At 55.1% G+C, this 26,760-nt stretch overlaps 1 protein-coding gene across 2 annotated transcripts in view; it reads left to right on the top strand.

Moving 5' to 3' along the window:
• The window catches only part of MAN1C1 (mannosidase alpha class 1C member 1), a 132,432-nt gene that overhangs the window by 99,099 nt on the left and 6,573 nt on the right, over nucleotides 1-26,760 (top strand). For both annotated transcript variants that reach the window (XM_059915987.1, XM_059915986.1), the window contains exons 4-8: nucleotides 2,371-2,451; nucleotides 7,109-7,203; nucleotides 13,508-13,634; nucleotides 16,645-16,738; nucleotides 21,754-21,869. In XM_059915987.1, coding sequence (XP_059771970.1) covers nucleotides 2,371-2,451; nucleotides 7,109-7,203; nucleotides 13,508-13,634; nucleotides 16,645-16,738; nucleotides 21,754-21,869 — 513 coding nt within the window. The remainder of the gene's footprint in view (nucleotides 1-2,370; nucleotides 2,452-7,108; nucleotides 7,204-13,507; nucleotides 13,635-16,644; nucleotides 16,739-21,753; nucleotides 21,870-26,760) is intronic.

Genomic DNA, 26,760 nt, shown 5'->3' on the forward strand with positions numbered 1-26,760 from the left:
ATTGGAGCCAGAAGGGGCCCGAGAGGTCAGTGACCCGCTGCTCCCACGCTGCTCAGCAGAGCATTCTTGGAAGCAGGGCTCCGTGCACGCTGTGCCAGGGCCCCTCTCCTCAGACCAGCCTTAAGGTGGGGGATGTCCCCCCAGCCCTGGCCGGCCCATGAGTATTTACCAGCCGGAACTCCCCGGGGTGGAAGACAGCCATTCTTGCCCTCCCTAGGGTGCCAGGCACATTGCTCCCACCCAGGAAGCCCCTTCTGGGACTGAATCTGTCAGACAGAACAGCAGCAACAGGGGAAGCGACTCTGGGAAGGGAGAAGTGGTTATCTGCTCGGAGCTCCCCTAACCTAGAGGTCCCCATCCACCCCCGTGCTGCCCTCTTGAGAGTGAGAGGGGCAGGGGGAGCTGTCTGGTTTGAGGCCATGGCCAGGTTTGGGGCCCTCTTGGTTTCCAGCCTTGCAGGCATCCCTGGTCAGGGACCAGGGCCTTGGGGAGGGGATGCTCATGTATATGGATGGTACAGAAGCCTTAAATACCAGATGTCTCTCCCACTGATCTCCCAGCCCAGACTAAAGTAACAGATCCTTCCTGGAGGTCTCAGCTCCCCACAGGGAGAGGCTGTTTAGGTGGTTTGGGGCAGCAAGACATGGAGACAGATGGGTAGGGGGAAGGGTCACATCAAAACACACTGTCGGGCTCCATCTGGGGCTGCACAAGTGACAGATCCTGCTATGAACCGGGACAGCTCTTGGCAGAATGGAGGCCTCTGCTCCTGGAGAGGCCCACGTCAGAGCAGAGCAGGGCAGAGAGACAAAGTGCGGAAAGGCCAGGAAGGCAACGCTACAGGAGAGCCTCTGGCTCAGCTCGCAGCCTGGGAAAAGTCATTTAACCCTCCTGGGCCTTACTTTCCCAACCAAAAGATGGTACAATGATAATGCCTAATTCACAGGCTTGTGAGGATTGACCACCTCGGAGGGTTGTAAAAAGCATTTGATGACACTATAAAGTCCAATACAGATAAAGTGGTGCCATCATCACTGTGATGATTTTGAGGCTTGTTATGACTTCTGCTAGTCTGTGCGAGGCGAGGAAGTTCACAATCCTCCCATTTCCTACAGTATCAGAAGCAGGAGAAGGAAGGAGTGTCTTCATAGCCCACCTTGACCCCTATGCAGATGGTGGGTAGAGAGCGGGCCTCAGGCAGCTACCTGAGGAGCCAGGTGGTGGCAGGGCTGGGCAAGCCTAGGGACATTCAGACAGGCTGGGACAGACTGGGAGTGTCCCTGGAAGAAAGCAAGATGGGGTCTCTCCACCTCTCTGAGCCTGGGCTTTCTCATCTGAAAAGTGGGAATGATGACTTCACCAAGGACTGTAAGGCAAAAGAGAGTAGCTTTGCATGTGCTCTGTTAATGGACAATCTCTCCCAGATAAAAAGATGACCATTGTTGTCATCAATAACAAAAGACCGCGATGTGCCAAGTATGCCAAGGGGAGCCCTTGGGGGGCAGGGGGGTTATAACAGGCACCTTTATGAAGCCATGCCCAGCAATGGGAAGGCACTGGGCAGGCATCTCACCTGCCCCACTCAGGATCTCATATCCACCCTGCTCGGGATGAAGAAACTCAGGCAGAGAAAAGCTAAATATCTTGCCCAAAGTTCGAAAGCCAAGTGAGTGACACAGGTGGGATTTTAACCCAGATCTGGTCCTTGGCATGATGCCTCAACACCCCTGCTTTGCAGTCCACACTTCAGAAAGAAAACAACAATGATTAAGGCAAGTGTGGGTGTGCCCTGAGGGCTACAGAGCTGAGGCTGAGACACTGCTGGTTGCCTACTAGGATCTGCCTGGCACCCCTCCTTTCCGCCTCAGAACCTCCTGTGAGAACCTTCCACTTGCCCTGTCACCCCAAAGAAGGATCACACCATCCTCCTGCTAAGCCAGGGGGGTCTCTCGGGGAGGAGGGGGCCAGACAGGAGGAGGATTTGCCCCTCCTCAGGCTAAGCTTCAGCCAGCAGCTCCCCATACAAGTTCCTGAGCTCCTTGGAGAGCAGCCAGGAATAACTTTGCTCCGATGGCCTCCAGCAAAGGCTGGGGAAGGAAGCCAAACCCAGTGTTTATTTGGAACTCTGTAAATGTTCAGTAGCTACCCGCCAGGCAGGTGCTGATCCCTCTCACCTTTTGCTCTGAAAACCACCACCAAAGGTAGCCTGGCCCGCTGGGCAAGGGCTTGGAGCCCGGCGCAGGTGTGGCCAGGTCAGTGGCGCAGGGGCAGTGGCAGGTGTGACCTGTCTCAAGGGCCTGGCTGCCTCAGGAAGCCCTGTGGGCATGTCACAAATGTCCCCACTGCCCTCCCTGTCTTTCTGCCCTGCAGAGTGGAGAAGCATCCTTGTTCGAAGTGAACATCCGGTACATCGGAGGACTTCTCTCAGCCTTCTACCTGACGGGAGAGGAGGTAAGTTGGCCTTTCAAAGCCCCTGGACCATCCAGGCTGGAAAGGGCTTAGGAGAACATCCAATCCCACCCCCTCATTTTACCAGTGAGGAAACAGGGATTTGAGGGGATATGAATCCCATCTCCATGGTGCCACCCACAGATTCTTCCTCCTCTTCTGTCTGATGCTTCGATTTTGCTTCCCAGGGGAGCCCAGGTGGCCCCCACAGTTGCTAGTAAATTCTCCAAGGGCAGCAGTTGGGTCTGCCCACCATCCACACAGCTCCCCATAGGGCACCTGCGATATCTGTGCTCCGTCCAGGCTTGTGCTGCTGCTGGACTGGTTTTCGCACATGCTGGTTCTCAGGACTGATAAAGCCAAGACCGTTGTTTCACCATTTCCTCCTCGGGACCCTTGGCCTTGGCCTGCTCCACAGCCACCCCCTTGCCCTCTCCTCCCGGGCCAGACACCAGCCAAACCCCAGCTCCAGGTCTCAAGGGGGCGACCGGGGAGGTGGGCAGCCACTGCTGGCCACTCGGCCCAGGCGAACTGCATTGGCTTCCAGAAGGAGGGCCGTGAAGGGCGGCGAGAATGCAGAGCCCTGGGCACAGAGTCAGAAAACCTGCGTCTCATCCCTATGTGGCACCTGCCTGTGGCCTTGAGCAAGTCCCTTCTCCCGCCCCTAGACCTCATGCCTTCCCCACCGTGGGGTGGTCCTAACACCCTGGGGTCAGAGAGCTCTTGTGAAATGGGACAAGTGGGAAAGGGTTTGGCCCCAGGGCTGAAGGGCTCCAAAGCCCATGTTCTCTGCACTGCAAGGAATCCTGAGAACCGCAGAAATGGGACACTTCATCCCTCGTAAGCGCCTGGGAAAGCACAGCCTGAGGATCTGGGGGGAGGCTGGCAGAATCCCCAGCGAGCGCATGGGGCACCCGGCAGTTGTGCGGCCCCTACGCAGAGCGGCGGCTGCACTGCTCAGCACAGCCGCTGCTCTGTCCGCTTGGAGACATAATTATCCTGCCCCCTGCTGGTGGGGAGCCTCTGCCGCTGCTGTCAGAGAAAGCCCTGCCGCTTCCCTTCCAGCAAGTGGCGCGGACGGGCGGAGGCCACGCGGGCGGAGGCAGCAGGCGGCGAGCACTTGATCTCTCCGGTCGCTCGGGGCCCCTCTCCATCAAGCCTAATCTCCTCAGCAGAGATTACCGCTTGTACCAGTTTGTCCCCAAATGATTGTCCATGGGAACCCTGCGAGCCACCCAAGGCCTGAATTTCATTTGAAAACCCCAGGACAGGAAAATGATGTGGAGCAGAAAAAGGCGCCGTGCTCTGCACGGGCACCGGCCAGCCTCCCGTCCAGGATGGGGGTGGAGCCATGCAGCTCAGGGCTCACAGGGGTGAGTGTGGGGCCAGCGATTTCTGGGGGGCAGACCAGGCCGTGGGGCGTGGTAGGAGTGCCTGTGTCCAGAAGGCCCCAGGGGAGCCCGAGTGGCTCAGAACCCCTGGGCAGGCAGGCTTCCGGGTTATGGGCGCAGCCCCGTCCTCCAGCCACGCCTCCCTGACCCCTCCGTGCCCAGCACCTCCCCGCGCAGAGACCGGCGCACACGGAGACGGTGCGGGTCGCACTGGCTCCTGTGTCTTTCCACCGTGGGCCTGGGTTCTAGCCCTTGTTCAGCCTGGCCCAGCATCACTGCTTGTCACCAGGACTCGGCCACACCAGACTGAGGCCTCCCTCCTCTCTCCATCCTCCATCTCGCATACAAGGGGTGCCTGTGGAGTGGGTCTTTCCCACGGTGTTTGTGCAATGAACGGTGAAGGAGATCCCACACCCCTTCCTGGGCTGAGGCCTTTCTTGCTTCAGAGGGAACCTGCAGGAGGTGGACCCCCTGCTGGGTAGGGCGGGCGGGGTGGGGGGGGCACAGAGACTCTGCTTCCACAGAATAACAGGAACAACCACAGCTGCACCAGGTGCCATTTGCAAAGCACTTTACAGTTTTTTGGGTTTTTTTAAATTTTTTATTTATTTATTTATTTATTTTTTGGCTGTGTTGGGTCTTCATTTCTGTGTGAGGGCTTTCTCTAGTTGCAGCAAGCGGGGGCCACTCTTCATCGCAGTGCACGGGCCTCTCACTATCGCGGCCTCTCTTGTTGTGGAGCACAGGCTCCAGACGTGCAGACTCAGTAGTTGTGGCTCACGGGCTCAGTTGCTCCGCGGCATGTGGGATCTTCCCAGACCAGGGCTCGAACCCGTGTCCCCTGCATTGGCAGGCAGATTCTCAACCACTGCGCCACCAGGGAAGCCCTACAGTTTTTATAGCATATTCATTTATGAACATCCTCTCATCTGATTTCTAGAAGACCCCTTTGAAGAAGCCAGGGCACACGTCACTGTTCCTTTGTGAAGATGAGGCTCAGAGACAGTACCTGGCTCACGTGGGGTCGCACAGCTGCTAAGTGGGGAGATCTGAACCTGGCCTCTGACTCCCAGTCAAGAGCCCTTTCCACTCTACAGGATGTAATTTTTGCTGGTCTCTCTCACCTCTGTTCTGGAACCACTAGGCCACCGCCCATTGCGTGCCTTGGCTGTCTGAGGCCATGTCTCTCTGTGTTGGTGAGGCGGCTTGGTGTCCTGGAAAAGAGCCACTTAATAGGTCCATAACCTTGGACAACTTGCTTCTCTGAGACTCAGTTTTGTTTTCCTCAAAGTGGGTCAACACCTTCCCCACAAGCCTGTTGCAAGGATCAAAGGTCACGTAGATAAGACACATCATTTCCAAATGATAAGGAGGACAGGTGTTCTGTTCCGCATGGTACCACTCCTGTCCAGTCACACCTGCAGCATCCTCCCTGGGATGGTTGAGGCTCTGCCGTGCCAGCCTGCATCAGGGCCTTCCAAAGGAGGAGATGTGGTTTGCTGGCAGAGAGGAGCATTTCAGAGGAGTTAGCTTGGCGTCCTCAGGCGGAGGGCAGCCTGGAGCCCCAGCCTTGGGTAAGGTTCCTATGGGTTCCTTCGTTCCTTCGTGCCTCTGTGCTCAGCCTCCCCGGGGGGCAAATGAAGAGATCAGGACCTTCCAACGAGAGCCCCTTGTTGTTGCTAAACCAGTGGCTTCTGGGGTGACTCGAGGCTTTGGAATTTGAATTCTAGACAAGCTCCCTCAGGATTCTGCTGTGGCTGCCCCAGTGCCCACTTCTAGGACCCACTGTCTGGCGCTGGACGTTGTCATCTTCTGTCACCCATCACTACCAGGCCCCAGGTGCAATTCTTCCCTCTCCCTCCCACCCTCCCTCCTTCCTAAACAAGAACTACACCCGCCCCACAGAGGCCTCTAATCCATAGCCCAGGTAGTGTTCACGAACTCCTCCCCACTGCGGTCCCCAAACAGCTGCCTCAGAACCTTTAAATTGCACATGTTAGAAGGAGAGACCTCGAGAAGACTTCATTTTGCAACAACACGCAGGCGGTCAGCACACTGAGTCTCCCTGGAGCCCCAGAAGTGAAAGGAAACGCTTGTTGTCCCACCAGGAGTGGTTGCTTAGGGACTTGCTTCTCAGCTTTTCAAAAATAAATAATGTTATTGTGAGTTTGCTTTTATTGTAAAAATAGCACAGAAAATAGAGTTAAGCCAAAAGAGGAAAATAAAAATCCTCCATGAGCCTAGTCCTCCGAGAAGACCATGGTTAATAGTTCAGTGTATTCCCAACCTTTCCTCATGCATCCATTTGTATATAATTTTTACGAAAGTTGAATCACACCATTGTGAAATATTTTCTCTTAATAGATTATAAACCGTTTTTTGCTATGAAATAATCTTCTCCAACATCACTTCAGTGGCTGCATGGTATTCCATTGCATGGATAAGCCATAATTTCACCACTTCCCTGTGGCTTGCTATTTAGAGTATTTCCGGTTTTTCTATACTATTCTAAACAACACTGGAATAAATAGCCATAAAGTTAAGTCTTTGCAACATCCTTGATGATTTATTCCCTTAGAATAAATTCCTAGGAGCCAGAAGGTCACAGGTGCTTTTGAATTAACCAGAACAGTTTGAGGGGCTTAGAGCCTCGTGCAAGGGCCCTGACACCTGGGACCTCCCTGTGGCTCCCCGACCATCACATCACCGGTTTAGCCATTCACCTTTGCCGCTGTAAAATAGGAACAATGGGCAGAATCAGAATGTCAGAGGGGAAAGGCCCTTCCCCTGGGTTTACAGGTGGGAAGACAGAGGTTTGCTGAGAAGCAAACGGAAGGCAGGTTGGGAAGCAAGGCCGGGAGCTCCCCATTCCGTGCTCCTTACACTCTATCCGAATGTGTTTCTCACGCACTCAGCTTGGGGTGCACTGGTCCCGCCGTGCAGCAGGCACTGACCATTGGTGACCCGCTGCCCTGACTGCTCCGTCTTCCCAGCACAGCATAATCACTGAGCCTTCGTCCTAGTCCTGACCCTGCAGTAAGGGCTTTACAACTATTATCTAATTTTCATTCCTCCAGCAACCCTCTGAGGAAGGCAATATTGCCCTGGATTTATAAACAAGGGAGGAAATTGAGCCAGGAATTCATGGACTCAGGTTCACGTCCAGGCCTGTCTGACCCCAGAGCCTAATGCACCTCCCACTCTGGGCCCAGCAGCCTTGGCAGGTTTATCCGCCAGGATTCACAGTGCCCTTTGACCCTTCCTTGCAGGTGTTCCGAATAAAGGCCATCAAGCTGGGAGAGAAACTCCTGCCAGCCTTCGATACCCCCACGGGAATCCCAAAAGGCGTGGTGAACTTCAAAAGGTAGGATGCCGTCTGGTTTCCCACTTGTGGCTTCGGCTGCATCTGCGTGGAAACTGAGACACAGGGTGGGATGATGCCGCCGCAGGAATCACGGGGGTCAGTGGCACAGTGACAACTAGCCTTAGCCAGGGGCTCTCCTGAGCTGGCGTTCGTCACTAAACCTGGTTCTCGGGTTTAGGCCACGCAAAGCCTGATCTTTCTGGCATGGAGAAGGGGCCGCCGTTCCTCTGTGATCATCTCGTAACACTGCCGTGAGTCACAGCCCCGCCGCTGTGCCCCAACTGCCCTCCCTACCCAGCTGGGATCCCGGGCCGGGAGGCACATCACACCTCCCACCACGAGCAGGAACCCAAAGGTGCTGGGGAGTCAGGACCCTGGGCAGAGGGACCCTGGTTTGCTGACCCCTCAGCCCCCGTCAGGGCTGGGTCTCAGGAGCCCAGAGGGGCTGTCAGAACCCAGAGGGGCTTCTGGGAGCATCAAGCCCATGGAGGCTCAGACTCCGAGGAGGAAAGACCCTGGCCGAGGTCACATAAGCCAGTAACGGACCATCCAGGACATGAGCCCAGGACTTCCAACTCCATTTTCAATAATATTTATTGTGATTCCTCCCTATAAAAATAAATCCTCATTGCAAAAAAAAATGTGGATTATACCAGAAGTGTTGGATAAGACCCAGAAAATCACCTCTGACTCCACTAATCAAGAAACCACTGGCATGTTTCTTTCTACCGACTGTTTTAAAACTGGTTTTTATTGGCCACTTGCATCGTTTCCCCTCCTGATAGTTTGCGTAATTCAGCGTGTGAACTAGAGTCTTTCTGGACGTTCACCAAGTCACAGAGCCAGAGTAGAAGGGACCCGGGGTGACACAGCTAGAGCAGGTGGGGCCGGGGCCGCAGCTCTGTCCCGCTCCAAAGCCCCCGGGAACTTCCCTCTGTGAGGGTGGGAGCCAGATGTGGCACTGAGACCCAGAGGGGAAAGGACGGGCTCAAAGTCAGGGGAATAGTGGCCAGCCAGCTTTAGGATCCACTGAGGAGCATGAATCTTGCTCCTGGAGACCCCAGTGCACCCCACTGTCTTGCCTTCCCTCGCTCTCTTCCTCCCCTGGGCTGCCATCTCTCACCATTTCCCTGGCTATCAGAGCCCAGCTCAGATGCCACCTTCTCCAGAAGCCAAAAGTGTCCTTGCCTCTCCTGGCCTCCAGGCGCTTTATCTGCTTCCTGTGGCCCTTGTCACACTCAGTCTTCGCGTTCCCCCACCGGCCCCGGAGCTCCTTGAGGGCAGGACCCATGTCCCCGTCTTTCTTTGTTCATTCCTTCAACAAATGTTCACGTGAGGCAGTGTGTGCAGCATGAGAGACCGGCTCTGATGACTGCTGGCCTGACCATTTATTGAGCGATCACCCTGCGCCTGGCATTACGCTAAGGGTTTTGCTCAACGCCTCCCGGGCACACTCCTCACAGCAGTCCTTTCCGGTGGGTGTTTATATTATGCCCGTTGCCCAAGGTCTTCTAGCTCACAGGCAACGGGGCCAAGTTTTAACCCATTTTGTTACAGATCAAAAGCTCTGCTCCCAACACCCCCTGGCCCTCCCTCAGGCAGGAACCCTGCCACCCTCACGATGCACGGAGCAGACCTGGAGACCTGGTAGAAGGCACGTGCCGGTCCCCAGGCACCCAGGGAGCCCTCTGGGGCCATTCCTGAGACCATCCTACAACCTGAGCCTGGGGGGAGGGCTGTAATATGTCCATCACACTGGACTTTCTGTTCCACCTCCTGAAGCGATTTCTTATCTCAGGGATCTCAGCCCAACAGGGGAGGGGAGGCAGTGGCCCTGGGCTCGGGTGGAGTGCCCAAGGCCCCCTTTCTTCCTGGGGAGGTCACACCCTCTAGGGCCTTGCAAAGAAGGGAGGACTCGGCCTGCTCAGCAGCTTCACCTTCTTCATCTTCATCTCTGTGGTCAGAAAGGATTCCTGGGCTGTGATGTCACTTAAATCTCACTGCAGGCCAGGGAGGGGCCCTCAGGGCCCATCAAACCCCCATCTTGGTGCCAGGGCTGACTCCTCAGACCCTGACACTTTGATCCCTGCTCAGATTCCTTTCCCACCAACACTGATCTTGGAGCAACACGGCCAGACATTTGAAGCCAAGACACAAACACCCCGTCTTTCTGGATCCCTGTCCCAGGTCCAGCTTCTCAGGCCTCACTGCCTGGGGTCTGGGATAAGACCTTAGCTCAGGCACCCCTCCGTCCTCCATGCGTGACACCCCCATGACTCCAAGCAAGCCCCACAAGCTGCAGCCCTGGTTGCCTGCCTTACCCGTGTCCTGCAGAGCCCGGACCTGATCCCCCTCAGATCCTGACATTTCTGATTAAGAAAGCGCATTTATTTTTAGGCTGTTTGCATGCTGCCAGTGCTGTATACATATGTATGTGTATGCATATTTCCTGGCAACACCTCCCTCTCATTTTCTGGGGAGGGTGTGTGTTGCTAAAAATGCCTCCCCATTCCACCAGGGAAAACGTCAGGGATGTATACAGCCCGCGTGGCGCTGAGTGTTCCCTTTGGGGAGGGCCTGCTGGTGGGAGCTGGGTCCACACTGCTGCCCCTGCTCAGAGCAGGGCTGGCTGTGAGCAGCTCGGACCTGGGCCCTAGTAGGAGGGGCAGTAACTAGGCCCTGTCCCCAAACTGCCCTGTGAGGAGGACCCTGAAGGGAGGTGGTCCCCAAGTGAGTGTGACCGCTCCCCCTCCCTGGTGGCAGGCCTGGGAGGCAGAGGCAGGGGCGGCCATGACCTGTGACCTGCAGGACCACTGGACTCCGGGAGAGGGGAGGTGGCCAGTCCAAGGGCCTCTGCAGCTGAATCAATCTCACTGGCTCTCTCACACACCCAGCCTCACCCACACATATGCACCCCACTGCCACTCACCCAAATCATGAGGACTCAGATATGCAAGCTCACCTTTGTCACACGCACTCTCCCACCTCTATGTATGTGCCCAGATTCACACACAAAGATGCGTTTACATGTGCACGTTTCTGCTACACACATACATACACATTGTAATAATTGTGCACGTTTTTGAATGTTCACTGTGTCCCAGGCACAATGACGTGGATTCTCTCTTTTCAGCACACAACAACCACATGGACCCCATTTTAACAGTGAAGAAACAGACTCAGAGAGGTGAGGTAACTTACCCAGGTCACACAGCAGCAAAACAAAGTTAGAATCCTGGTCTGTCTGGCTCCAGAGTTAACGATTTCACCATACACACGTGTGCACACACAGGCACACACATGTAGAAGCTTCCACCAGGTTGGGGAGGGGCATTGTGGAGCAGCCCCTCCCACCAGGGGAGAGTCCGCTTGGAGACTTAAAAGGCAAGGAGGGGAGCAGAGGGCAGAGCTTCTATCAGCCCGTTGCCTCATGAGGCCGATCCGAAGACCTCCTGGTCTCTGGATGCTGCCCAGAACAGATGCATTTGGGGCACAGAGTACCTAGGATTTGGATTTGATATCAGCTCTACCAGCACTGTCACTTACTGTGTGACCTTGGAAAAGTGTCTCCCCCTCTCTGAGTCTGAGTATCCTAACCTATGAAATAAGAATCTTGGTATCTACCTCTGAAGTTGGATGTGAAGGTAAAATAAGATACCGCTGCTGCCTGGCACATATTAGGAACTTGACTCTAACAAACAACACATAATGTAGATGTGCGTAATTACATAATGGTAGCAATGGCAGTCATCACGTGCATAATTTATACCTCACAATGGCTCTATGAGGTGTGGGTACTGTCATTTAACAGATGAGGAGACTGGGGTCTAGAAGAACTCACTGACCCGCCTGAGGTCTCCTAAGCTGGGAACTGGGGGAGCCAGCATTTGAAGCCAGGCAGGAGAGAAGAAGGTGCCTGGCCCACCGCCCGCCTCTGCCCAGGGTGGCTCGACCACAGGAGGCCCACTTGGGAGGATGAGCATTGAGAGGGAGGAGAGAGGAGGGAGAGGCTCCTGTGGGGGAAAATGAGAACAAAAGATGGCTGGTGGCTGGGGGGGTGTTTTTTTACCTTGAATTTCTCTGCGAGGGCAGGAAGCATCAATTATTCAGGAAGCCCTCTGTGGGTACCTGCAGCTCCCACTGAGATCACAGGCTGGAGAGAGAGGTCTCTTGGCGTGGGGGGAAGAGGGACAGAGAGGGGTCAGCTTCCCCCTCCCTCGAGGTGGATATGGGGCCATCTGGGGGACCCCTTAGGGAAGTGCCCTCTGAGGCTTGAATCCTGCCTCCACCACTTACCAGCTCTGAGCTTCTGAAGGCAACTCACTTCCCTTTCTGAGCCTATTTCCTCAAGGTTTAATGATGCTTTGCCTTGTGGGCTTTAAATGAAGTCATGATGCAAACGCCTGCCCCAGTGCCTGCACCTGGAAGCTGTTTTATTTACTATCTAGGAGCCAAGTTTCCCCTCTCTGTGCAGCCCATCCCTCCCCACCTGCCCCCAAGTCAGGAAAATACCTAAGGAAGCAGGTATGTTTACTGAGATCACCTGCTCCAGGAGATTCTAAAACTCAATTCCGTCTGTTTCTGGAAGCTGGAAGAGTTTCCTGACTTTCCTGAAACCACATCAGAGAGGAGAAGAGCAGCCTTAGGGGAGCCCCAGCCCACCCCAGATAAAGAAAGCGGTGCCCCTCAGCTGGCAAACTGTGACCTCCCAGATCCACGCCTGCCTTCCTAGTTCCTGTCCCTGGGAGACAGAGGGATGACAGAGGCCCGTTCCCAGGGAGCCAGAGCTACCACAGCAAGGAGGCAGAGGGGCTTCCAGAGGCCCCGGCAGAGCCAACCCCCCAGCCTGCCACACACTGACTGCACCTTGGAGGCCCTACAGATAGGGGGCACTCACTCCACCCCGCTCTGTGCCTACCCACTGTCCCCCGCAACCTCCCTGCAGAGGGAGGTTGACCCTTGTCTCCCTGGTTGTCCTAAATGTCCCACAGGAAAGAGCATCGTGATACACATGAGGACTCAGATCAGGGAGAGGAAGCAGCTTACCCAAGGCCACCCCCATTCTGCATCTTCCTCTTCTCTCTCAATCCCCGCAAAGCCCTAGGAGCGGAGACTGGGACGCATTATCCTTACTCAGTCTGAGGATGCAGAAACTAAGGTACATGGGAAGAAATGGTTTGCCCAAGACCTCGCTGCTAACAGACTTGAACCTGTGCCTCCTGGCTGCAGGTCCCAGGGAGATTTTAAGGGACAGCTCCTGGAAAGGCAGCGTCCTGGCCTCTTATCATGTAATGAGACGACAGGCCGGCAGCTGCACAGTGATTGGGGCAAGCTCTGGCGTCAGACCAGCCTTGGGTCCCCACTGTTCCATTTACTGTGTGATCTCGGGCAGTGATTTCACTGTCCTGTGCCTTGTTTTCCTCATCTGTGAAAGGGGCAGATGGGAGGATTACCCGAGGCCCTGCCCCTGCACTCTTCCTCCCTGAAAGCACCCAGTACTTTCAAGGAAAGGGAGGAAGCGGTTAGTTGACAGCCTTCTCTGGCGGGGTCGCAGGGTCATGCTGGTGACCCATCTAAGGTGTTCGTGAGACATGTACGTGCCCGGCGAGTGAGGAGACATTTGCTCTGGGAGCCCCTGCTGCTTTCATTCCTAACCTCAGACTTCCCAGGGTCCAGCAGCCCCAGGTGTGTGGTCTTAGCAGGGCCACCCACCCTTCAGGTGTGGGTTCCACGGAGTTCCAGGCGGGGGCCACTGTGTGTCCATGAGCCGTACTGGCTGAGGGGGGAGGGGAGCAGGGCCATCCCTGCTCTTCATCTGCCCCCTTCGGACCCCAGCCATGCACCGTTTACCCTCCACAAGCAGCAACAATGATTATGAGCCATTGACAAGTGGGTAGAAATAGAGTGTTCTGTGTGTAGGTTGGGGGGGTCTTTGTGGCCCCTGACACCATTATCAGTATCACCTGTAAATTTAGCATCACGTGTGTGCCAGGTCTTGGCCACCAAGGCAGCTCTGCTAATATTCTTCTGGAGCCTACACGTCTTGCAGAAGCTGCTTGACCACAGAAACAAAGAATATTGCCTGTCAGACAGGCCTGGGTGAACTTCGGCAAGTTTCTCACCAACCTCAGTGTCCTCATCAGCTAAATGGGGCTGTGAATAGTACCGACCCGCAGGGAGGATTAACTGGGATTGCATGGCGATGCTCCTAGTCCAGTGCCTGGCACACAGTAGGTGCTCCCCAGCGGAGCAGAGGAGCCAGCCCTGCTGGCAGCGGGTGACCGAGGCTGCTTCTGTCTTTCAGCGGCTCCAACAGGAGCTGGGGCTGGGCCATGGCAGGGAGTAGCAGCATCCTGGCGGAGTTTGGGTCCCTGCACTTGGAGTTCCTACACCTCACCCAGCTCTCTGGCAACCAGGTCTTCGCAGAAAAGGCAAGTCTTCTCCCCTGCTCCCTCTTCTCCACACGGAGAGCGAAGGGTGGGCACGTGGCCTGTGACAGGGAAATGGACCACGGGCCAGCTGGAGGGTGTGCGGGGAGCCCGAAGGCCTCCAGCCACTGCCAGCATAGCAAATAGTTGCCTAATCGTACCCAATGCCAGGCGCCAGGGAAGGTGAGTGCAGGGAGTCAGCAGCATTCTACAGAGGGCACGGCAGAGACATAGCTGCCAGCGAGAAGGTTTTCCCTGGTACATGTGCGCTCGCTGGCAACCACACACGTGTGAAATCTGGAGAAAGTGCAACAACGGAAATCCAGGCACCAGTTTGCGTTGGCAGGAATTGGCCACCCGGCACAAAAGTCCCCTTTCCAGAGACATTTAACTTCTTCGTGTGAGATCTGCCTGCCTTTCCCCTTCCAGATGCCCATCTAGCTCATGCTGTCAGCAGGCTGGCAAAGCAATTTCACTCTACAGCAGAGGCTCACGTCTGTTCCTTCTCATTGTTACCAGGCTGGCAAAGGCCACAAGGGGTTCAGAGCGCTAGCACCCAGGCCTTCATCCATCCTGACAGCTGCCCATCCCTGCCCCCCCGTGAAGCCCTCCAGAAGGAGCAGTTCCTCAGTGTCACAGCCCTTGACAGTCCTACTGTCTGGAAGTGTCTCCGTAGGTCTAACCCTCAACCCAAGGAAGGGAAGTGGACGTACCCCACCCTCAGATGGTGCTTGTCCCTTCCTGAGTCCTGCCCCTGTAGGGAGATGAAGCCCTGCCCTCCAGGAAGAAGGAGACCCCCTCTCCCAAAGCCTTCTCTTCCCCCCAGATGTTAGTCTCTTGGAATGCCAAGGGAGCTGGGAGGTCACAGAGTCACACCTCTACCCAGTGGCTCTCAGTCTTTTGTCAGCCAACCAGCCCCAAAGCATCATCTAGCATGCTGGTGAAGAAGTGGATTTCTGAGTGTCGCCCCAGGCCCAGGAGTTTGCATTTTAAATAAGCACCCATGTGCTTTTTGATGCCAGGTTTAGGACCACTGCTTGCTCAGTGTGGGAATCCACCCGAACTTTCTTGAGAAGCTCAAAGAAGAGCTTTCAACCCCTTGATTGCTTCCTCTGCACTAGGGCTCACTACCAGCCTCAAACAGCCCCTCATGTTGTCAGACCTCCCTTCAGAAGCTTTTCCTTATATTGAGAGGACTCTGCCTCCCTGGGATACCCTACCTCAAGAGCTCATGGAATAAATTCAATCCCACTTCCGATGGGTCTTCTCCTCTGGTCTTTTTTCCTGCCTCCAGGCCCTCCCTGCCCCCAGCCTCCCTATTTCCACTGCTCTTGAGCCAGACCCCTCTAGGAACACCATGGCCAGCTCAGAACGGAGTGAGACGAGCAGCTTGCTCTAGTTCCTGCTAGTCTGGAGATACCACTGCCTGAGCACCTACAATGTGCTGGGTACCGTATAGTAGCTCTGATTTTCCCACCAACCCTATGAGGTGTGTCTTCTGTCATCCCCATTTTACAGAGGAGGAAACTGAGACTCAGAGAGGTTAAATCACTTGTCCTGGGTCATCCAGGTGGTAAGTGATAAAGCCGAGACTCAAACCCAGGACATTCTGGCTCTGAAACCCATGCTCTTCAAGACCAGATCAGTTCAGCAGGCTTCTGGATTTTTCTCAAGGGTCCATCCACCTCATTGTCTCTCTGCGTCTCTTTACATTTACATTCTCCAGCTACTTTCATCCGCCAGTCATGCCTCCCACAGAGGCGATTATAGGCAGTCAACAAATTGGCCCAAATTCTAGAAGCGCCTGCACCCTCCGGGGGAGCTAATTTAGCCCGTTTCACTGCTCACCACCAGGACAGTCGAGAATACCTCCGGTATAAGCACATTCCTGTCCCCCATAATGGGCTCCATTAACATAAATGGATATGAGATCTGATGTGGCAAAGCAAAGTGCCGTCCCCCGGAAAGAAAGGTCTGACAGCTAAAAGGCTGCTTTCCCTGCTCCTTACCTTGTAGATAAATCTGCGCGCATGCTACAGCTCCATCCCCGAGGGCCTTTCTGTCCTGCAGAGTCTGTACTGGGAGGATTTCATGTACCGCCAGACAGCAGACCCTGATGGATCAGGCCTTCCTGAATCCCACATTGTGCCCTTTGTAGCCCCAAAGGTTGCAGATCCAGCCTCCTGATCCAGCGGGTGTGGCCTCCACTACACGTTGCTGCATGGTCCCTGCCCTGATCCCTGTTGGAGCCGGGGCTGCTCCCTGTGGTCAGAGAGGCCTGACTCACGTCCTGGCTCTGCCACTTACAAACCCCCTGACCATGGGCAAGTGACTGACGCTCTCTGAGATCCGGGTTTCTCGTCTGTTAGACTGAGATAATAATACTGTGTAGGTTGTTATGAGGGTTGGAGATAATGTATCTAATGGGTCTGGCTCGCAGCAACTGAGAAACGTTGACAGCATTGTAGCGTTGTAGTTGTTTTTACTAAAACCCCGAGATGCCTTTTAGGGCACAGGGATGTTGAGGGGCCCAGGCCTCCCCTCTGGAACGGTTCCCACAGTATCTGATAACATATTACCAAGCTGAACCGTATGAAATTGCCAATATAACCGTTTCTGACCTATTAAAAAGACAGTTTTGTCTAGCACTTGCAAATGAGCTACTGTCACTTATACGAGCGCCCTCCTAAAAAGACCCGTCTCCAAAATCCACACGCGATGAGGAAGGGGTGAGGTGGGGGAGGGGAAACTGGCAGGGCCCCGGGCAGAGCAGTCAGTGCAGAGGTGGAGGGTCAGGCCCCACTGTGGCCGCACCCCGCTCTTGAACCCAGGGGCAGGACCGACTCACACCTCCGGGTTGGAACCGGCTGCTAGTTACGCAGCTCTCCCTTCCTGCCTCGTCGGAATGGTTTCCTCTCTGGACCCGAACCAGCTGCCTCAGTCCTCAGTGGGCTGGGACTCGGCTGGCTTCTTGGAGAAAATGAAGACGTGCCTGGTGTCCATCTCTTGGCAGGTCAGGAACATCCGAAAGGTCCTTAGGGATATTGACAAGCCCTTCGGCCTCTACCCCAACTTCCTCAGCCCGGTGAGCGGGAACTGGATGCAACGTGAGTACAGGGGCGCCGCTGCCCCTCCTCCAGCGGATTCCTGCCCAGCTTCCCGGCCTGGCGGGGCGAGGCACCCGGCCGAGTGAGGAGCGATGCACTTATTGGAGCCACGTACCAGCAAGGCATTGGCTCGGGGCTCCTGGGTACCACCCTCCTGCCACCCTCCTCCACCCTCGGGGCATCGTGGGGAGTGTTCATTTCTGTTGCCATCGCCGTAGTGACGGATGTGATGGCTGCTGGCTCGTGAGGCCCTGCCCTGTGCATCCCCCGCATGCTAGCTGTCTCCAGACTTCCGTCTCTTACAGTGCCCACCGAAGCCCCCTTCATCCTCCCCCAAACTTGCAGGGGTGCTCCCATTAGAAGTTTACTCTAAAAGCGGCTCTAAGAAAGGCCATGCATCCTCTCCCAGCCCCTTTCATCTGGTTCCCTACCTCCAACTTTAATTTCTTAAAAAATGTTTAAGCAGATCCTAACTATACAGCAATATAAAAATCATGAGTTCATCACTGGTATCTTAAACCTGTTAGAATTGGCCCTAGGATTTTCTGCTGTTTATGTTCAGAGGCTTCCCCCCCCCCACCCCCCACACACACACCCCCCCCCCCCCCCCCGGCCAGACAGTTGTGGGTCACCTGTGGAGCCTCATTCACAGCCCCCAGCTCCACCCACTGAAACAATGGGATTTGATGATCTCTCAGGCAGGGGAGTGTTAAAGTCTTCCAGCTCCTGGGATTGCACCCCTATCGAGAAGCACCGCTCTGCCTTGCCCTTCTGACCAAGGCCCTGGTCCTGTGATCACAGTCAGCACAAATTGGGGGCAGCAGGTTCCACGGGCCCTGCCTCTAGGGGCTTCCCAAGACTTGCCCAGAGCCCCTACCTCCACTGCCTCTACCCAGACAAGGACCCCTCTCCCTTTCCCTGCCTCCAGCCCCAATTGTTATGGCATTAGCAAGGGCCCAGCGACAAAGTAGACCTGAGTCTAATTACTGCATGCCTGCGGGGAATTCACTTCATCCCTCTGAGCTTTGGTTTCCTCTCCTGCAAAGTGGGAGAAGAGCCGGAGATGTGTTCTTTGTGCACCGTGGAGGGGCGTGGGAGCAATGGTCAGAAGCTGCAGGAAACAGACTCCAGTTCATCTTCCAAAGATGACGTGGGTTGTCCCAAAAGGTCATGAGCGCCCATCACCAAAAGTATGCAAGCAGGGCCTGGAGGGCTAGCTGGCCAGCCGGCAGGGATACTGTGAGGAAACTGCAGAGGCCTGTCCTTCCATCCCAGAGCCTCCATGACCCACATCCAAGAGACCCAGAAAATTCGACCCCGGAATTTTCCTTGGTGATGACCTCACTCCCAAGGAGCCTCCTGCAAAAACCACTTGTAGAAATGCAAAGTATTTTTAACCAAAACACACTGCCAAATTCAAAAGTGCCGGGAGAAAATGAAGGTTTGAATTACAGATTACGGCCATGGAAAGAGAGAGTTCAATAACCGTTACTGCCTTTAATTGCAAGGCCTGACTGGGTAAAGAGATAAACTAAGCATCTGCCCGCCTTAGCTGCTCCAGGACAATGCAGCAAAACCCATAAAAAGAAGGAGAGGGGTGCGGCTTCCCAGCCTGAACAGCTACCTTGGCAAATTACAGGGGAGCCGCCCGCCTCTTCCCCTGCCCCGCTGAGAAGCATAATTTTCTTTTCAGGCTGCACCTGGGGTCGCAAGGCCGGGCAGAGTCAGTCACATATGGAAAATTGTCTCATATTAATAAAATATGAATCCAAGGCCTGCCAAATTTCAGAGGGAAGGTTATAAAGAAAGCCCTGATCATCGGGGTGCCTGCTTTCCTCCTCCCCTGGCTTTGGCGCCTGGGGTCATCCCAGGTTTTCCGTGGTTTTCGTTGGGTGTTTTGGTCTGTTTTTGTCTTTTTAGTTTTTTTTGTTTTTGTTCTTGTTTTTTGATGATTGTGTAATTTTCCAGCAAATGATAACATTCCAACTTGCATAAGCTAAGTTCACATTCTTTTCTCTCCTTGAATCCTCTGCGTAGCCCATTTGCAACCAGAGAAATTGCAGCTTAAAGAGACAAAGGGCTAATTAGGGCTGCATCCCAGTCCCAGACCTCTGCTCTTGCCTGCTCCCCACTCCTGCCTGAAGCTGAGCTTCAGGGTAGCAGGGGAGGCTAAGACCCTCCTGCCGCTAGGACTTCACAGCCAGGATAGGTCCAGCAGGCTCCTGCTGGCACCAAGCACAGACGAGACCAGTCCTAGCAGAGCCGCTGAGAGCTCGAAGAGCTGCCAGCCCTTTGGCCTGGCCCCTGGGGTGGCTTGTCCTCCTTGTGCACTGCCTGAATCCCACACTTTCCTCAGTGGGAGGGAAGTGGCAAGTCCAGGTTCTCTCCCGTGGCCGTGGGAGTGTGAGCTGCCCGCCAGCTCCAGCCCGGCCACTGCCCCCAGCTTCATGCTACTTTCCTGCCGGCAATTCCCAGGCGTATAGGGTGGCTGCCTCCTGCTGCCAAGTGTGATGGGAGCGTTGTTGACACGATCAGGAAGCAGCAGAACCCATCTCTGCTCACGCACACCAACTCTCCCTTCTACAGTTTACAGATCAGGAGACAGGCCCAGGGGCATCTGGCTTGCCCTGAGCTAATGGTGGATCCACGTCTCTAATGCCCACTCCTGCACTTCTCCCCACGCACCCCTCGGTGCGGGGAAGACACCCCCCCACCTGTGCACTGCAGCTGAGGCCCCGGGAGACTATACACATATCCCCAAGAGGGTGTCCTATCTCAAACACCCGTGGAACTCCTGCTGACCTGGCTCCCCTCTACCGCGCACACCTGCCAGGTGAAGCCCTTGACCTTGTCCCTCACACACACTCTGCAATCACATGGTGAAGTCCAGTCTCTTTGGCTTTGACATTCAAGGCTCTTCCGAGCACAGCCCCCACCTGCCTGCCTTTCTCTCATTCAGGACTTACTGGGCATCTGGAGTGTGCCACACAGGTATTGGGCATAGATGCGAGTCATACAGGGTCCCTCCCCACACAGCCCACAGCCTAGCAGGGGAGGTAGACCCACAAACAGGTACCGATGACACAGCACTGGGAGCAGCCGAGGGCAAGGCTTGCACCTAGCAAAGGTGGGACGGCTGCACCAGGCACTTCCCGCAGGAGGGCGCTGGGCCAGAGGGTGCAGGTGCCTTATTTCCCTCCCTCCTCACAGTCACCCTGCGGGGACCTCAGTGTTATGGGGACACGGAGGGAAGCCCTTCCGAGCTGAGGTGAAGCAGTGAGGGGGCGTCAGCCACACAAGGTGGGGAAGGGTATTCCTGGCAGAGGGGTCATCACAAGTGAGACAGAGTGGGCAGGGGGCTAGCAGTGTTTGGGGTGGCGGAGGAACCGTGAGAGGAGGCAAGCCCAGGAGACGAGCGTGGAGGTGCCCGTGCCCCCGGCTGAGGGCCGTGAGCGGGGGCCCCTTCTGTGCAGGCTGACCCGGTCTGACTTCCGGCCTCCCCACCCCTGCCTTGCACAGACCTCGTGCCCCAGCCGTGGACACGCCATCCACATGCCGGGCCTGGCACAGCCCTGCCCTCCCTCTGGGCTTGCCCAGCTGTGTCCTCCCCCTGGGAACAGGGGCAAGGGGGACGCCGTGCTGGTTCCGTCTTTTCAGGTAACAAAGTCCAGCCCACGCTGGCCCCCTCCCATGCCTCCCTAAGCCTCAGGCTTTACCTGGTCTGTTCCCATTTTCACAAGTGCTTCTTCCGTTCCTGAACCCTTGCTGGGCCAGGGTTTGTTTACGGAGGGGGCTGAAGGGGGCCCCTGTTTACTGTGGGGGCCTCCTGTTAGCCCCCTTTCCTGGTTCCCAGTTGTCTGACCCTCCGATTTTTGATCTGACCCTCCCTCTTCACACTTGCCCTTTCTTTCTCTCTGCGTCTTTGTTTTCATTCTCCGGTTGACTGTGTAAAGCTGCAGAAAGTGAGAGCTCTACCAGCTTGGTGGCTTTGGCCGAGCTATTTAGGCTCACTCTCAGTTTTCCCATTTGGGAAATGGGGTTCGTAGTGCTTGCCTTACAGGGTTCTTGGGAAGATTGTTATAAATGATACAGTAAAGCTCCCGGCCCACAGTAGACCCTCGATAAAGGGTAGCTGTTGCTGTATTCTCTATTTCTTTCTCTCTCCCCCCACCCACTTTCCCTCCCCTCTCTTTTTCTAACCCCTCTTTCTCCAGAGGAGCTGAAAATCCTCTTCCCATTCCCCCCCAACCCCGCCTTCATCCACCCACTTCCCTTCTTCACTGTCTTGCTGCTTAACAGGGAACCGCAGTTTTCTCCTTGTTTTATCTGTTAAATGCCTTTATGTTTCCCTGTTGTTAATTGTGAGTGAAGCATTGCCGTGTCTTGCTTCTGTAATTAAGTGCTCCTCTGTCAGCCATCCCTCTCCTGGGGTAGCCCTGGGTGGAGACACCTGCCTATTCAGCCACACCTGGAGTTCCTGCTCCACCAGGGCGGACGGAGGGGTCCTCAAACCCGGTTTTCCTTCTCTCTGCTCCTTTGAACCCCATTTATCCCAATTTGCTAAATTTAAACTTGGCTTTCCCAGAACAGCTTTGTGCTCTGACCAACTAAATTAAGCCTCTCATTGCTCCTTTCCGTGGCCTTTTATGAACCTGCCCAGCATTAATTACCATGTTTGTCACCGGGTAATAAAAATCTCTGAACTCCCCGCCACCAGATTATCTTTTTCAAGAAATGCAACTCATTTACAGTTAATAACCAGAGGCCCAGCCCCGTCCTCCGCCTGCAAAAGCAACATGATGACATGATTTATAGCAGCCGAAGGAGCCCCTGCATTTCCATGAGGGACGATTGTGCTCAAGCTGGCCCTGGTTCCCCCGGTCGCAGGCCATGCCTTCCTCCCAGCCCCCGTTCTGTTGGGGGCTCCGAGGCTGCGGATTAAATGCTCACTCCCCACCGAGTCGCGGCGTTCTCGGCAGGTGGAGATAATGCTCCTGTCCTCTCTCTCCTCACAGACCATGTCTCGGTTGGAGGACTCGGGGACAGTTTTTACGAATATTTGATCAAATCCTGGCTGATGTCGGCCAAGACAGATATGGAGGCTAAAGATATGTACTACGAAGCCTTGGAGGTAAGACAGGCGCCTGATTCTTCATGGGTGGTCAGTCACTCGCCACCAGTTCCCACGCGGGTCCCTGAGAGCCGGGGGGCTTGCTCCCCACCCCACGCCTCCGGTGAGCTGGCCAGAGGGAGGACAAGACAGTCCCCTCCCCAGCCTGTTGCTTGACTCTCAAACACCTTGACATCAGGGCCGTGTGAGCATCCTCATGTCACAAATGCAAAACCCAAGCTCAAGGAGGTGAAGTCATTTGTCCGAGGTCTCACAGGAAGCAGCAGGCAGTCTGATTCAGAAACCACAGCGTCTGTGTTTGTGTTGATGTGTCAGAGCCCAGAACACAGCCAGACTAGGAGCCCCCAAGTGAGGTTGCCAAAGCAAGACCCTCGGCCATCTTCCTGTGGAACCAGAGGTGACATACTTAGCACATCCCAGCTGGGAGGGGCCTCCCTCAGTGGAGTATCCGCTTCTCTTCCTTCTCTTTATGTGGATGGAAACCAAGGCCCAGAGAGGGGAAGGCACTTGCTCAAAGCCACACAGCGCAGAACTGGCAGAGCTGGAGCTAGAGCCAGGTCTCCAAAGCCAGCCACCAGGTTCTCCCCACTGTCCCTCAGCTCTGCTGGTCTGTCCACAGGGCATGGAGTGAACAGGGATGCTAAGCTCAGATGGGTCCCTCCAAAGAGGCGGAGACTGTAGGACAGAGGGGGAGTCAGTTAGCCTGGGATCTTGGGAAGGGGGTTAAGGAATCCCAGCAGCCCCATCAATAGATACCTTTGAGCCCAACTAAAGAAAAGGCACTGGGCAGGCTCCGGGCCTCAGTTTCCTCATCAAGTACATTGAGCAGGTTGGATCTATTCTGCTGCCACCGTGGTCTAAGCTAACTGGATTCCTTGCTCCACCCCTCCCCACTCTAAGTCAGTTCTTCCGCAGCAGCCAGAATAGCTGTAAACGCATGTCCCTCCGCTTGTGACTCCCTTAGCGCTCGGCTCGAATAAACCAGACTCCTCACCTTTGCCCACAGTCCCTGATCTGGGACTGCCAGTCACTCTGAACTCTCTCCCCTTTGCCCTCTGAGCTCTCGTCCCCAACCTTCCTCAGATACACCAGACTCGTTCCCACCTCAGGGCTTTTGTACCTGCTGTCCCTTCTACCTGGAATATCATCCAGGTGGCTGGGTCCTGCTTATTGGTCAACTCAAATGCCACTGAATTAGCCTTCCCCAGCTTCTCTCTCTCTCACATACCTGAGGCTTATTATTATTAGTCATCTTCACCTTTATCAGCATCTAAAATGATCACATGTGTGTATTTGTTTACTTGTTATATTGTCTATCTTCCTGAGCTGTCTAGAGCAAGGATCTTGTCTACTCATTCGCTGTATACTTCACTCCCAAAACAGTGCTTGGTACCTGGGAGGCATACAATCACTATTTTGTGAACAAATAAATGGATGAGGGGAAGGCAGGAAGGAAGGGAGGGAGGGAGGGAGAGGGGAAGGAAAGATGAGTGGGTGGGTGGACAGATGGATGATTGAATGGATGGATGGCTGGGTGGGTGGAAGGATGGATGGGTAGGTGGATATGGGTGGATAGGTGGGTAGATATGAGTGGATGGATGGGTGTGGGCAGCAGACTGGATGGATGAATGATATCTAGCTACACTCTGATCACATGAATCCGGCCAGGAATGGTAGTCCTTAAAGGAAGCACATTGGAACAGGCCTCCAGAGTCGTGGATCCTTTAAACTGTGGGCTCAGTGATGAGTTTTCCCTGCCCAGCTCCCTGGCACTAAGACCTGAGTCATGAAGCAGGTCCCAGGACTCCAGTCCCAGCTCAGTCTGGCTCAGCCCCGTCCACTCCAGGCTTCTGAGCCGAGCTGCCCCTGCAGCCTGCGGCTCCTGTCAAGGATTAGGGGTCAGGTTCAGCGGTGGCCAGGTGTGCTGCCTGGAGAGGCCCTTTCTGCCCTTTCTGCGTTCCTTGCAGAGTAAACATAAAGTTCACGAGCAGCCCAGATCCCAGTCCTCAGGGCACACTGTAGTTGAGGCTTCAAGGAAAGAAATGGCCATAAATTATTTAAGCAAACGGGGAGTTTTATAGAAGTACTTGATTGAACAGGCTAGAACTCAGCTTTGCTCCCACATTAGATCTCCCCAGTGAAGAGCCTGCAGTGTCTCTGACCCTGGGTAAAGGCTGGGCCTCTGGCGAGTTTGGGGCTTTGAAGAATGTTCTGGTGGTTGTCAGCCTTGTTGGCATGTTAAAAATCACCTGGGGAGCTGTAAAACCCCAATGCCCAGGCTGCACCCCAACAAGGTGACATCAGAACCTCTGGGCTGGGGCCCAGGCAATAGCCTTGAAAGCTGCCCTGGGGGCTCCAGTATGTGGGTTAGACCAGTGTCCAGCTAGGGTGGGTGTGAGGGCTTCAGACAGATCAGCTGGGCACACCCCGGGGTCTCGGAGGAGGGGCAGCAAGAAGAACAGGGAGCTTCCGTCCCTGCGGCCTCCTCCAGGCGGGTGCACCGGGTGCCTGGCCTTATTTAGCCCCTTCTTGCAGATGATGAAACTGAGGCTCAGAAAGGCCCAAGGTCACCCAGCAACATGGCAGAGCCAGGACGCAAACACGGGTCTCGCTGACTCCGGATCCAGGGCCCCAGCCTCTACTCACCAGCTGCCGAATTGCAGGGGAGGCTGGCTGGCCTGAAGGCCCTCTCAGAAGTGCGCAGATGGGGTGCCCTCCAGGAGGTAGAGGAAGGAACCGTCAGTGCCAGGCGCTTAGCCAGCGTCTTTGAGTAGCTTCAGAACCATCCCAGGAATTATTATTCCCATTTTACAGATGAGGAAAGGGAGTCTTCAGCAAAGGGAAGTAACTTGCCCAAAGTCACCCAACTCTCAAATTGCAGAGCTGGGATTCAAACTCAGCTCTTTACTATGTCTCTTGCTATGCTTTTAGCCTTTTTACCAGTCGGTTGCCCGACTGTGCTGTCTTGTGTTTTGCTGAGGGTTTTAGAAAGGCTTGGGGTTTTTATTTTTTACCTTTGCATTTGCTTGTCTAAATTATATCCTCAAAGAGAGACTGGCCTATCATTTCCTCTTTAGCACAATTACTTAGCTTGGGGTTAACCCCAAATAGAAATAACCAGTGGGAGACAGTCTTGAAGGTACAGATTTCCAGCTACAGTGTGAAGCTTCCTGGGATCTCCCCGGATGTCTGTGTCCTCTCCCCAGTGCTGGCAGTGATAACTGAACCAGGTTTCTGTGCCCGGGACTAGCCCTGCCACCCCTCCCGCACCAGCACCCTTAGCGACGCAGAGCAGCTGCTGTGGACCCAGCTCTGCCCAGGAGCCAGGGCCCGGCCCGGACGCGGCAGCTCTCCAGGCTGCCTCAGTGCTCCTCCCCACAGGTAGCAGGTGCCCTGGCGCTCCAGTCGCTTCATCAGAGCTTCCCCATCTGCTGCTCAGTGAGGGTCCTGCAGGCAGCCCACCGGCCTGGGCCTTACAGCAGAGGGCAAAGGACAAGACAGATCGAGGAACGAATGTTGTTTGAGCACCTGCCACATGCCAGGCACTGGCTGGAGGATGGTAGTGTTGGCTTCTGCCGTCACCTGGCACTCAGAGTCCTGGGAGAAAGGCAGACGTTCCACAGAAATGTATACAAATAGGCGCACACACGCCTATTTGGGAATAGCACCTCGTAGAAAGATAACAGGGTAGTAGCGTAATGGGGCCACAGTGGTTTAGACTCTGGGGTATTCTCACTAAGGAAGAGGCATCCTGGAGGGGCCCAAACGCAGAGCTAGAGGTAGCAGAGCTGGAATGGGAGCTTGGGGGAGAAGCAGTGGTTGCAACAAAGCCCCGAGGCACGAAGAAAAGGTCTTCGTGGAGGTCACCAGCGCAGAGACCTTCTCTGACCTCACTCCTCAAAGTAGGACCCCCTCCCCGAGCTTTTTTCTGCCTTGTCCCCTTAATTTGTTTCATTCAGAATGTTGATCACAAATTGGGATTCTCGGGTGTATTTGCTTTCGTTGGGACGTTTCTGTGCCCATGGGTGAGCTCCCTGAGTCCAGGTCCAGACCCGTCTTCAGGGATGTATTCCCTGCACGGGGCACAGTGCTGGCACCGAGAGGCGCTCGCGAAATGTTCACTGGGGGAGGGGGGCACAGGAATGAAATGAAGCCCGCCGGCGTGGCTGGAGCGGGGACGGGGGCGGGGGCAGACTGGAGAGGAATCATAATAGCCAGCACTTATTGAGGCCTCTCTGTGCGAAGAAACATGCTAAGCTCTGCAGACACATCCCGTTGAATCCTCACAACCCTGTGAAGTGGTTCATGCTCTCATCCCCATATTATACATGAGGAAATTGAGGCACAGAGAGAACATAGAACCTGCGCAATGTCACACAGCTCGGAACTGGTGGAGGTGGGGTTAGAACCAGAGTCTACACCCGGGAGCCATGTCCGTGGCATCAGGTTAAACCTCAGGGTGTAGATCAGGGAGTCTCGGAGGCCCTGCTGGACTTTCGTCTGAGGGCACTTGGAAACCATGGGAGGGCATTAAACAGGCCCAAGACACAGTCACGTCCACTACGTACAGAGTGCACCCCACCGCCCGCCCCAAAGAATAGATGGGAGGACAAGAGTGGAGGCAGAGTCCTGGCCAGGGCCCCAGAGGCTCAGCCCTGGACTAGGACCCATCGAGTCCAGCCTTGCAGCTGTGTGGGTGGCTGCCGCCATCACCTCAGTCTCCAGGGCTCCCCAGGGACTAACGGCAGGCAGTCAGGGGCACGATGGCCTGACACCTACACCCCCCAACATCCTGGGAGTCTTTCCCAACAACATCACCTCTTGGGGGACCAGGGGAGGGCTCTGAAAGCCCCTTGCCACCAAAAGGAGCAGCCATTGGGTAATGGAAGGA

This window comes from Balaenoptera ricei, chromosome 1 (assembly GCF_028023285.1).
Source record: "Balaenoptera ricei isolate mBalRic1 chromosome 1, mBalRic1.hap2, whole genome shotgun sequence".
NCBI classification, from domain to species: domain Eukaryota; kingdom Metazoa; phylum Chordata; class Mammalia; order Artiodactyla; family Balaenopteridae; genus Balaenoptera; species Balaenoptera ricei.